At 42.4% G+C, this 12,920-nt stretch overlaps 1 protein-coding gene across 1 annotated transcript in view; it reads left to right on the forward strand.

Annotated features, from left to right (window-relative positions):
• The window catches only part of atp10a (ATPase phospholipid transporting 10A), a 49,612-nt gene extending 37,386 nt beyond the window's left edge, over window positions 1-12,226 (forward strand). The window contains exons 15-21 of the mRNA XM_033621198.2: window positions 2,453-2,529; window positions 4,902-5,027; window positions 5,179-5,379; window positions 6,836-6,916; window positions 7,922-8,026; window positions 11,110-11,297; window positions 11,474-12,226. Coding sequence (XP_033477089.2) covers window positions 2,453-2,529; window positions 4,902-5,027; window positions 5,179-5,379; window positions 6,836-6,916; window positions 7,922-8,026; window positions 11,110-11,297; window positions 11,474-12,113 — 1,418 coding nt within the window. The 3' untranslated portion in view covers window positions 12,114-12,226. The remainder of the gene's footprint in view (window positions 1-2,452; window positions 2,530-4,901; window positions 5,028-5,178; window positions 5,380-6,835; window positions 6,917-7,921; window positions 8,027-11,109; window positions 11,298-11,473) is intronic.
• The last annotated feature ends 694 nt before the right edge of the window (window positions 12,227-12,920 follow it).

Raw genomic sequence — 12,920 nt, forward strand, 5'->3', positions numbered from 1 at the left:
CAACGTTCTCAGACCTCATCCGCTTGAAGTCGATATCAGAGCTGTAGTGCTGTTTATTTGAATACCACAGCACACATATGACGCACCCACATGGTTTTATTTTTTGGTTATGTAGCTACTGTTTCTGCATTGGCAAGTTTACATACATTAGTCAACTCTAACTAAAAGATGAGAGGATGTTTTGCTGCCATTTCATCTTCACTAGTAAATAGTACGCAAGTAGCTATAGACTATAGAGAGAAAATAATTTAATTTGCTGTGCTGCTCAAAGAATGCTACCCACAGCTTTTAAGGTGGAACATTTTCTTGCATGTTACTCGTACAACGTGATTTTGCCAAGTAGGACCTGCTCCTGGATCAACATTGCAATCAACCAATCACAGCCCTCTGACATCATCAGTGTGCTGCTCCTGCACTTCTTTCAAAATTCCTTTGTGCCTCTTCAGAGCTGAGCTAGTTTTACAAATTGAAGTTAATATGATTAAAGAAAACCCTGAGTAACATTGAACAAAAACCTCATAAGCTACTGCAGGGTTAGCAAGTTAGCCTGCTAACTAGGTTGACTTTGCTTACAAGTAAACTTGCCAATAGGCTAAAATATTGTTTACTAACATTAAGAGATGTCATTTTTCAGTTGCAATGACCTGTGAACGACACAAATTTGCCTCCTTTTCAATATCATGTTCAAAACTATTATGTTGCAAGATTGGAATGCTTGTGTTGATCCAGGTCCTTCATCATCATGTTGACCCTAGATGATTTATTTATATTGATTCAAGATCATCATCTTATCATTGACCCTGAAAAGAATCACTGATGTTGATCCAGGGCCATCACAGCTATGTTGATGTGGACATAAACAAATTATCCAGAATTTCGGGTGATGATGATGATGACAGTCCTGGATAAATCTAATCAAATCTATCCAGGATCAACATGGAAAAATAGGAGGAAATACAGTATGTGTTAATTGCAGGAAATTGCAACTGAAAAATGATATTGTCCGAACTCTTTGTTAGTTAATGGTATTCTACCCTATTGGCAAGCTTACTTGTTAGCATAGCCTACCTCGTTAGCAAGCTAACTCTCTAATATTCTAGTCTACTGGCATGTTTACTCATTAGCATAGCATACCTACTTAGCAGGCTAATTTGCTAACCCTGCAGTAGCTCATAAGGTTTTTGTCCAGTGTTACTTAGGATTGTGTTTAATTGTGTTATCTTAAGTTTGTAAAACTAGCTTAGCTCTGAAGAAGCACAAAAGAAATTTGAAAGAAGCGTAGGAGCAGCACACTGATGATGTCAGAGGGCTGTGATTGGTTGATCGCAATGTTGGTTCGGGAACGCGATGTGGGATGTTGATCCAAAAGCAGGTCCTACTTGGCAAAATCACATCGTGCCATGTTACTCAACGCGTGAGATGATGTCATGAATTCAACACAACTTGACCAACAAAAACATGGTGTGACTTCAGAATGGTGCAGCATTTTCCTGCTGTTTATAACCACAGTGTCCACAGTCTGTGCTGCAGTGACATAACTGCTCTTGCAGGCGCACCTGTCTTTTAAAGGGAATTGAAGACGACACTCTGATTTAGTTGTATTCATGTTACGCCCAAAACTCACCTCTGTTTAATGAAGGGAATAAATACAGCCTTCTTGTCCCATGTGCCGTACTTTGCTCCAAGGTTATGTGTCGTCAAACTAGTTAAAGTGGACTTGGAAACACCTTAAATACACTCATGCAATGTACTTTAATCCATGACCTATGTGATGCTTAATTAGGGCCCCTCAAGTTTATCATTTTTTTCCCAGTTGACGAAACTATCTAAATTTCAGGATTGAATTACTATTCCATGTTACCAATATTTCACAGATACCCTTTAACAGAGGGCAGTGGGGACGTTGTTCTGTCGCTACAGAAATGTTATTTCTAATTGCTGCAGCACTGGTGTGTTTGGATAGATTTTGTACAACAGTATTTGCCAGCTAACACAAACCTGTGTTTGTGGGCTCATCACCAACTACCTCTCATAATGAGCCAACGCTGCCACTCCAGTCATGTTTACTATTCGTGACAACAAAACCCTCTCTGCCCACCAACACTTCATCTCCCACTCCAACACCTGCACTGACACAAAAACTATCTGCAAAAAGAAAAACAAAATCGCTGCTCGTCAGGCACCACAGCAGGCCTGGCTCGGTCCAACCAGAGGAACAGTCGAGCCGGTGAAGAGCACCTGGCAATAAGCAGTAAATAACAAACACAGTTAATGTAACAGTTGAAGAAACTGACAGCTCTGTGGAAGCTTGATGTTCCTCCCACACACTCAACAATACAGCTCTGTCTTGCCACCATCACGCTCAGTAAAGTTCCTTCTGCTTCCAATGTGTCTTGAGGCTGTTTACTCCTCTTCTGAGGGACTATTTTCTCTGTCTCTACATTAATCACAGGTGATGGGGCCAATGATGTCAGCATGATCCAAGTAGCGGACGTGGGTGTGGGCATCTCGGGACAGGAGGGCATGCAGGTAAGGAGAGCTGTGTTTCCCCGAGGTTGTCTCCTTTAGCTTGGCAGATGGGCCAGGGGCGGGGCGGGGGAATCCACTCCTCACATCACCATAAATTAGATCCACCACACAGCACTTATTTAAAAAGAAAATCCCTCACTTTTAAAGCTGGTTCGCCTCTTACTCGCATTATTCTCTCCTTCCAAAACAGTGTAAAGAACACCAGTCTGTTTTAACCCAATACTTTCTGGTCTCACTCGGCTAAAAACTGAAAAACACTCAGTATGTTTACATGCACAGTGAAGTTAACGCTTATTTAAAGCTCAACTAGGCCATTTAATATGACTGCTGTCCTTGTCCCAGTATACACGCACAGGAGGGGAATCGATTTATTAACCAGAGTATGTCCGACTCTGCTACGATAGGTGGAGATATGCCTCCTTTCAGCTTGTTTGTATTGGGCCTTTTTCCGGTTGATTTATTACGCCACAGACCAAGCAATTGACAAACAAGTTAGCTACGGTTAGCTAACATCAAACTGGCACCATGGTGGACAACTTTACAGCTCTAAAGTTTTCAGATTTAGAATTTAGAAGCCAGGTCGACACCTTGAGCATCTAGGCCAGTTTGGGTCTGATTGACTATACATGCAAAAATAATCCAACTTCCAGTTACATTATCTGGGTGTGTTAGTCCGACTTTGCAAAATTCGATTTGGTACGATTTCAGTCGGACTAACATGTTTACATTTATTTTAGAAGTGTGATTTTAGTCAGACTAGATTTTCTCTGATGTCATGTAAACGTGCTGATGGAATCTATCAGCACATTGGCATGTCTGCTATTGAGCCTGTTTGTAACTGGCAGCCTGCTGACATTGTTGCCTTCACTTCACCTGCTCAGCTGACGTTAGCAGTTTAAATCACAGACACGCAAATGTCCTGCTCTTACTACAGACATGAAGTAACCACAGACACTTGCCGAGTTTATGGACTCACGGCACTGTTGCCGAATGAACAAGGGGAAACACTGGAATGGATATTTGGTGTTAGGAGAGCTAGTTAACGTTAGCTGTTAGCTGTTAGCTGTTACATGAATTCATGTTTCCAACGATAGCAAAGGCGCATCCTGCCCTGCTCTGCCTCTGATTGGCTTACCCTGACATTCGTTATGATGCATTGTTTTCTGTTCAATAAAAAAAATACAACATACATTTCGTTGATAATACTGATATATTTTTGATAGGGTTTTGTGTGCAGGATTTTTACTTGTAGTGGAGTATTTTCACAGTGTGGTATTGGTAGTTGTACTTGAGTAAAGGATATGAATATTTCTTCCACCACTGGGGAAGACACTGGCGTTCTGTAACATAGTTAATGGGTTTTCATTACTCTTAAGTGTGTGTTTCAGCCCACATCCATACACATCCTCTAAATAGGATTGCCTGTGTGTTGCTGAGTCAGGAAGTTTGTCCCGTGTCCTGCAGTGAAGCGCTACACTTTATGGGTGCTTTAGTCTCGACTCCATCCACACCAGCTCCTCTCCCTGCCCTGAGGTTATGGCCAACGCCACAGTCAGGCAGTTGACAATAACGTGGTTAAAAAAAAAAAAGAAAGGAAAAAGCTCAGTTAACCCCCCCAGGTCGTTTAACTCAAGCACCCTGTTCCGGAAAGGTGATCCTGCACAGCATTGATGGAGATTCCCAATTACCTTCCAGGGGAGTCTTCGGAGACGCGCTGCTGTGCAGCACATCTGTTAAAGTCTCAGCATCCTGTCCTCGCCTGGGCTGCTAGATTAATCATTGCTAATCAAATTCGCTCTTAATGAGACGGCGGTCACTTCTCAGGATTCCACGGCGTGCTGAGACGTACATTTCTGCTCTCAGGCCAGCACACTCTGCATTATGATTAACACACCTTTCCTCTATCAGGAGCTCGCTCCCCATGTAGTCGTTACGAGGCCGTAATTAGAGCGCAGCAGAAACTAAATTGCCACACAACGAGGCACCTGCTGTTATTTTTCTTGTTGACGGATAATGTTGACAGTTGAGACTTGTCATAAAGGGTTAGCGCTGCCGTTTAAAATGTGAATTATAAAGGCAGCCTGACTACAGGGAGGGTTTTGTTTCAGATGTTGATGGATGAGACTGACAACTTCCTGCTGCTGTAACGATAAATCCCAAAAGGTGGACAACTCATTTAAGGGTTATTGCTTTGGGGAGATTATACACACTAAAGATTCATTAAAAAGAGGCAGACGTGTGAAGCAGGGGCGGCCATTTACACCAGTTATTCCCTAATAACTACACAAGTCGTGTGTGTGCTGATGATGGGAGGGAGACGGAACGTACAGGATGGAGGAGATTGAATGTCGGGTCTCTGTGGTGTTTCGCAGGCGGTGATGGCGAGTGATTTTGCTCTCCCACGTTTCCGGTATCTCCAGAAGCTCCTGCTGGTTCACGGACACTGGTGCTACTCACGACTGGCCAACATGATCCTCTATTTCTTCTACAAGAATGCTGTAAGCCGCTTCTGCCTCAGTGTGTGCAGACACATGTGTTCACAGTCAGTAACAGAGAGCTGATATGTGATAAAGATCACCTGACATATGATACCTCTGAAGTGTGTTTCCCTGTTTTCCCATGCTCATGTGATATCTCTTGTTCCCACAGATGTTTGTAGCACTCATCTTCTGGTATCAGTTCTACTGCGGATTCTCAGGTTCGGCCATGATTGATCAGTGGTATCTTATCTTCTTCAACCTGATGTTCTCTGCCTTCCCACAACTCATCACTGGCACTCTGGACAAAGACGTGTCAGCAGAGACCCTCCAACAACTACCTCAGCTCTACGTGAACGGCCAGAACTCCGAGGTCTGGGCTGCTCCTGTGTTCTTCCCTTTTTATTTGCCCCCTTTTTTTTCAGTGTAGAAAGAAGCTAGTGATAAAAAGGAGGAAGCGTCATCTGGTGTCTTTCCTTTATGGCCAATCAGCCGATTATTTCAGGTGCACATTTATGACTGTATGCTCCAAGAGCTCTCGTAGCTGTGTTGATTTGCAATAGTTTAAATATGACAAACACTAAACCTGCTGAACATCAGCTTGTTAGCATTGTCATTTTGTTAGCATCTCCGCAATCTGGAAATCCATCGGTTAAAAAAAAGACAAACAAACTTTTTTTTCCTTCCTTTACCTCTGGAGGCACAGTCCGGAGTTTTTCGACTAACGGAAGTGCAGGGGCCTCGGCGATCGCTCACGCCCTTCACTCCCGGCGGTGCCCCCAGGGAATCACCGTGTTGTTTATAAATACTTAGGGTGGAAAACCAGCAGAGTTTAGCTATACATCACATTTTTCATGTCACTATATCACCGTGTAGACTAATCTGATGTTTGTTAAGTCTATAAACACAATGATTGAACAAACGTTACTATTTCTGTGTGCACGTTTTGTAATTAACACGGTTATCTTAGATTAGCTGGGCTAACCGTTAGCTGTTAACGTTAGCCGTTAGCGGTGTCTGTAATAACCATAGACGGTATAAAAGTAAGGTAATAACTCAATAAACAGTCCGTGAATAAAATATTTTTTCCAGCGGATATCTTAGTTACAACATGATTGAGCTAGCAAAGCAGTTTTGTGTTGCTATGTGTGGTATTTATTCAGTTTTGGGAAATTACAATGTCTAGAAAGCATCAGTGGCTGCAGCTGACAGGGACAGTTAGCAAAGCTAACATCAGGACGTCATCTGTTGAAAGCCTCCCGTTGCCGGATACGACATGAAACTACTCCAGTTAGCTCAATCATGTTGTAACTCAGACATCTGCTGGGAAAAAAAAAAATTTTCATGTTGACGAGACGGCGTTTTGGGTGGAGCGGTCGCTATGGACGCGGAGCTTGCTGTTTCTGTAGGTACACATTTCCTGGGGACACCTGCACGTCTTGGCCACGCCCCCTCCATTGTGATTGGCTAAAGCGCAGCATCGTTCAAACTCAAAGCCCCGCCCCCCCCCAGTCGTCTTTCACACAGGGCTGCCGACTGCCACACTGCCGATTCTACAATGTAAATTGCAGAATCTGTCTTGAGAGATTAGCATCTCCCTAACTTTAGCAATGTGCCCAAGTACAGCTGATTTAAAAATGTTTTTAGTGGCTATGTTGTTGTTTTTGTTGCTGTTGTTGACTTCCTCTGGTGTCTCTCAGATATGTTAGTAACCATGAGTGTTTACTCTTCACAGCAGATGTTGGACAGATTTCACTTGATGACTCATGACAACATTTCAGTCACACTGATGAGGTTAATAACTGTAACTCTGTGGTGTCGTCTGACAGGAATATAAGCCATATATGTTCTGGATGAACATGATTGATGCCTTCTACCAAAGTCTGGTCTGCTTCTTCATCCCGTACTTTGTGAGTCTGCTTTTAATTTTAATACCAGCTCGTCTTCTCTGTACGTCCTTGTTGCTCTTACTCATCACTTCCACTGTTTTCACCCTGTCCCCTCCCTTCTTCCTCCTCTTCGTCTTCTTCTTCTCTTTCTTCTTTTTCTCCCTTTTTCCCCCCTCGTTTTTCTACTTCTTCTCCTCCTCTTTTAATTCTTGTTCTTTTTCCTCTCTTTCTTCTTCTTCTTTGTCTTCCTTTTCTTTGTCCTGTCCCTCTCCTTCGCCTTCTATTTCTTCTTCTCCTTCCCCCTTTCTTCTTTTCCTCTTTCCCCCCCTCCTTTGTCTTAATCTTCTCCTTTCTTTTTTCTTCTCCTTTCGTTCCTTCTTCCTCTATCTAATTTTTCTCCTTCTAATTCTTCTTCTCATCCTCTTAATTCTTCATCTTCTTTTTCTCCATCTCTTCTTCTTCATGTCCTCGTTTTTTCCACCTCCTTCTCCTTCTTCTTTTTCTCCTTCTTCTTCATCTTCTTTTTTCTTTCTTCTTCTCTTTCTTCTTTTTCTTCTTCTCTTCCTCTTCCTCTACTTGTGTTCTTTACTCTTCTCCTTCCTTTCCTCCTTCTTCTGTTCTATCTTCTTTTTCTCCCTCTTCCCCCCTCCTTTGTCTTAATCTTCTCCTTTCTTTTTTCTTCTCCTTCCGTTCCTCCTTCCTCTATCTAATTTTTCTCCTTCTAATTATTCTTCTCCTCCTCTTAATTCTTCATCTTATTTTTCTCTATCTCTTTTTTCTTCTTCTTCTTATGTCTTCAATTTCTCCACCTCCTTCTCCTTCTTCTTTTTCTCCTTCTTCTTCTTGTCCTTATTCTTTTTCCCGCCTCCTTTTTCTTCATCTTCTTATTCTTTCTTTCTTTCTTCTTCTATTTCTTCTTTGTCTTCCTATTTCCCCCCTCCTTTTTCTTCTTCTACTTCTGTTCTTTACTTGTCTCCTTCCTTTCCTCCTCCTCCTCCCCTCCCCTCCTCTTCCTCTCCTCCCCAGGCCTATGCTGACTCTGATGTCGATCTGTTTACATGGGGAACGCCCATCACCACGCTAGCCTTATTCACCATCCTGGTCCACCTGGGCATTGAGACCAAAACCTGGGTAAGAAACCTGATTTCAGACCCACTGATGGTGATACTGAAGATTGTGTCTCACTCACATCAGCATGTTACGCTGTGCGAGCGTTGTGATGTGAAGGCTGACGTGCACATGGATATTTAACTCCAGCTGATTAGATTGAAGCAGAAAGCTCTGCAGCATCAGAGCCTATATATCAGCCTGACAGCGTGTGTGACTCGGTCCGAGCCCTCTGCAGACTCTCTCCACCACATGGCAACACACCACTCCACTCTGCCACACACCTCCAAAATACCTGTTCTTGTTTTCCCTCCACATTCCTTCCCTGCCCTTCCCTGGGTTTTATCCTCAGGTATCCACGCGTGGTTCTCGTAAACGGCCCGGCAGTCTTGGTCACGAGCCATTTTAAATTTATGACCCTGCATTGAATCAGACTCTTTTCCATTATGCTGAGGCTGTAAATTTAGCCTGACAAGTTTTGTACATGAAAAATGTCCTTTTCACTAACTACCTTCCCGAACGTGATGGCCCCCTCGTGCAGAGAGGGATTCACACTGAGCAGCATCGACCGAAGGTAAACACTCCCAAATGCTCAGCTGGCAGGTACTTCATTCTCCGGCTGCTCAGGAGCATAATGCGTGCATGATTGGTAAACGGCTGTGAAAGTCAATTAAAGGTATCTGAGATGACAGCATGCAGCGCTCTGTCTCTTTCCCCCCATACAGAAGCTGTGAGGCTGTAATTAATTATGTGCTTCTGTGAGTGCTTGTGTATGTGTCAGGAGGGACAATACTCCAGTGGAGCATTTTATAGAATTCACCTTGTCAGATGTCTATCAGCCGCAGGATGGCACGGGGGCCGTTTCTCCTGTAGCTGCCTAAACTCGTTAAATAACACAAGAACACAGATCTCCTAACCTGTGCAGGGTTCTCACGTTGATACCTTTCATTGCATTCAGTGGTTTTATTTACTGTATGGAGCTAAAACAGTGACAGTAAGGCACTAAAAATAAATTTGAAAATATAATTTGGCACTGAAAGTAGTAACAGGGGCACTGAAAAAATCAATTAGCAGGCATGAAAATGTTTTTAAATTATTTTGATATCTTTTGCATTTTAATTTGATTTTTTCTTTAAAAAAATCATGAAATTAAAATAAAAAAAATCTATAGAATTATACATATATATATATATATATATATAATTATATATATATTTGAAAAAAAAAAGTGACACGAAGGAAAAAATCGGAAGATTGTTTAAAAACAAAACATCAGAATGCAAAAAAAATTAGAATAAATATAATTTTGAGTGCCTGTTTTTATTTTTTTTTAATTTCAGTTATTTTTTTTTTTTTTTTTTTCAGAGCCAATTTTTTTTTATCTACTACCACTGTTGTAACTTCATATACCTGCTTCTGTACAACTTTTTCCATTTGTTATTTTTGGCCATCAGATCAGGGGATGCACTGTCATCACTAAAACAGTCCAACATGGTGTGGAACATGCAGGGTCAGACATTCAGAAAGAATGTAAACAAACATGTTTTACTGAAAATTATATCTTTGCGCATTTGAATGTGTGTTATTCTGCCCCTCCAAGTTTATCACATGTTACAGGGAAATAACATTAAAACTTTACCAATCAGTATTTTTATATTATAACACTAGGGCTGCCCCCGACTAAGAATTTTCCTAGTTAACCAGTCGTTGTCATTTAGGATCATTAGTCGACTAGTCGCCCACATGTTTACGATATTAATTCTACAAATACAAAACTGTACTAATGAACCTTCATTAATATAGGCCTATATTTTATCTACAAGTGCACGTCACACATTGAGCGAGCCACCTGTTAATGACGCTGTGGGCTAATGGGCATGTAGCTACTTCCATGTTTCAGATGACACATCATGTTTGTAGTCGACCAATGAAGATGAGTTTACATATCACCTTGGGTTCGTCCTTCACCTTCTCAAAATGATCCCACACTTTGGATTTCCTGCCCGACATGTTATTAACTAGCCTGTGGAATAACCGCAGGTACCAGCCCTGGAAATTAACCTGACTCCTGTCTGACTGCTGAGCGTGGACACTTCTGTGTCTGTCCTTTCAAATTAAACTCCCACTTGGTAGTTTCATATAGTTTCACTTTTGTTTGTGTTTGTTTTTTGTTTTTGTTTTTTCTGGGACTAAGCGACCAATGAAATCTTGCCGACTAATGACCTTTCTGGTCGACTAAAGTTGGGTCAGCTTTTAGGGGGCATCCCAAATTAACACTCAGTCAAGTGACTGTTGCCTCATTTCCACTACACGCTTTGGCTCGACTCGGCTAGACTCATTTCCGGTTCCAGGTGCTTTTGCCACTCACATTCCACCCCGTCAAATTAATCGATTCTCAGCTAATCTTCATGGCAACGTTGCATGAAACTGCCGTGACATCGTCTTCAACTTGACACAGCACACTTTGCTCCACCCAGCTCTCAGTGGATCCTTTCATCTGCAATCAAACAGGAACGTGTGCACTTTATCAACTGACCAAGCTGCACTTTTAAGGGGTTCCATTTTTATAAGATCTGGGTCAAGTAAATAGAAAAACTGTGGTCACTCTTGAGGGGTAGCTTGACTGCTCAAAAAGAGCAGAGCTACCGTCACATGAGCCACCATAGTTCACCACACATGGCTCATGGGGAAAGTGTCAGTTGGTTGCCGTGTGCGACCTCACCACAAGATGTCACTAAATTCTACACAGTAGACATTTAAATATTAATGTTCAAAGACTTCACATAAAGTAAGTATAGAAGTAAAGTTAAATAACAGAGAAAAAGCAGAGAAACTTTAATGAGACTTAAAAATTTGAATGCACTATTTAATGTTACAGTGTTGTAATTCTTTGGACTAGTTCACAAATAATCACTGCTGGGTCTGTGGATTAATTTAGTGTTTATTAGATGTAATCAGCAGTTGGAGCCCAAATTATACTGCATAAAATTCCTTATAATGTTACACGTGTCATGTACCATTGTGATATATTTTTATGTAATTAAGGAGAATATTATATAGAAGAAAAACTCTTCACAAAACTCCCCCTTTGTGTCCTTCCCCTGCAGACCTGGACGAACTGGCTGTCTATCGCCTTCAGTGTCGCCTTATTCTTCACAGTGGCGCTGTGTTACAACTCCTCCTGTCCCACCTGCTACTCCCCCTCTAACCCCTACTGGACCATGCAGAGGCTGCTGCAGGACCCCCTCTTCTACCTGCTCTGTGTCATCACGCCTGTAGCAGCGCTGCTGCCCAGGTACGTTGTGTGTTTGATTTGTGTTTGACTGAATACACAAGCCCGTCTCTCCAAATATTTATGACTCGTGCAGTGACTTATATCTGCACCAGATGTCTTTCATGTTTATCCGAAGAGCCTGGCATTCATCTTCGGAATAGTGCTGTCCTGATGTCTGGCTCTGTTTTACTTTCCAGATATTTCTACAGGGCGTGTCAAGGCACGCTGTTTCCCAGCCCAGTCCAAGTTGGAAGACAGTTGGATAAACTCCCCTCTGAAACTCGCAGGAACATTCTGAGCCTCAGCAGGGTCAAGGTGGGGTCACCGCTCAGCCCCAAGCCTCCCTTCCTGTCCCTCACCAAGCCCTCCCCTAAAGGTTGCAATAAAAAAGACCAGAGGAGCTTCCCCAGCTCCAAGACACAACAGGGGCCCCTTTTACAAACAGATGAACAGGGCCAGAGAAGCCCGCTGGGGCCAACAAACAGTGAGAGGGGCCTCTCAGATCTCTACACATTAGTTCCTACAGAAAAAGACACACTTCCTTACACCAAAGACGCTCCTAAGCTCTCGAGGGAGCCACAGCCTCCTCCCACCAAAGACTCCGAATGTCTGGATAAGACTTTAGAGGCGTCAGATCTGAGTCTGTCCAGCTGGATCACCTCCACGCCCCTGCTCTCACCATCAGACAGCATCCAGCTGAACCTGCCCCCTGACGGAGACTCGCAGTGTGTCAAATACACGAGGAACTCAGAGGAAAGACTCCAGTCTGACCACAGCGTTCATCCAGCACAGAGGACAGAGCAGGTGGCAGAACAGTCGCTGCACACCATCTTGTGATGTCTCACAGTCTTAAGTATGTTACTCAGATTTGCACGATAGTTTTTTGAAAATCTAATTTTATTGTATTTTTCAAGGAGATTCTTTTATTAAAGATGCAGATAGGTACTTTATATTTTGGACGTTTCAAGCTAAAGATATTTTTGAGGTTTGGGAGATGGAAGAACTGGAATATCTCCTCTTTTGTTTTTTAAAATCCTGGAAATTTTTTATGTCAAAGATGCATCTCAGTAGATGATCAGGTTTTATTGTAAAGACGAGCAGAGTAGAGACATTCCACAGCTGGCCTATTTGGGAGTTTTTTATTTTCTTTCTCTGAAATGATTCTCTGTTCGTTCTTTCTGCTTCACCTGTAAATGCGTTAAGACCAGGATCAGACGCCACCGCGGCCTTGAATCAGTGTTGATATTCCTGAGAAGAGATTTTTTTATGTTTTCCACAGAAACACGTTTCAGTGCAGATTCTCAAAGAGTTTTATCTTTACGTAAACCGGTGGCATTGGCTCAGCGCACGTTTCAGTCTTGTTGCTGGATTTGCAACATTTGTTTGCTAAATTTTAAAGACTGAATAGCGTGTTTACAGCTGTTCTGTCACATAGTACATTCCACTGAATAGTTCCGAGAGCTGTTGACTTTAGATATGATTATGCATTATGAGCATTCACCAAGAAAATTTAATTTCAGTCTTTATACAACAACAATCTACCAGTAATGATGCTCTGCTTGAGTGTGTGTGTTTGTGCTTGTGTGTGTGTGTGGCTGCGTCACTGTGTGTGTTGTTAGTGTGTGTGTGTGTGTGTTCGCTGAC

The sequence above is a fragment of the Epinephelus lanceolatus genome, chromosome 6, assembly GCF_041903045.1.
Source record: "Epinephelus lanceolatus isolate andai-2023 chromosome 6, ASM4190304v1, whole genome shotgun sequence".
NCBI classification, from domain to species: domain Eukaryota; kingdom Metazoa; phylum Chordata; class Actinopteri; order Perciformes; family Serranidae; genus Epinephelus; species Epinephelus lanceolatus.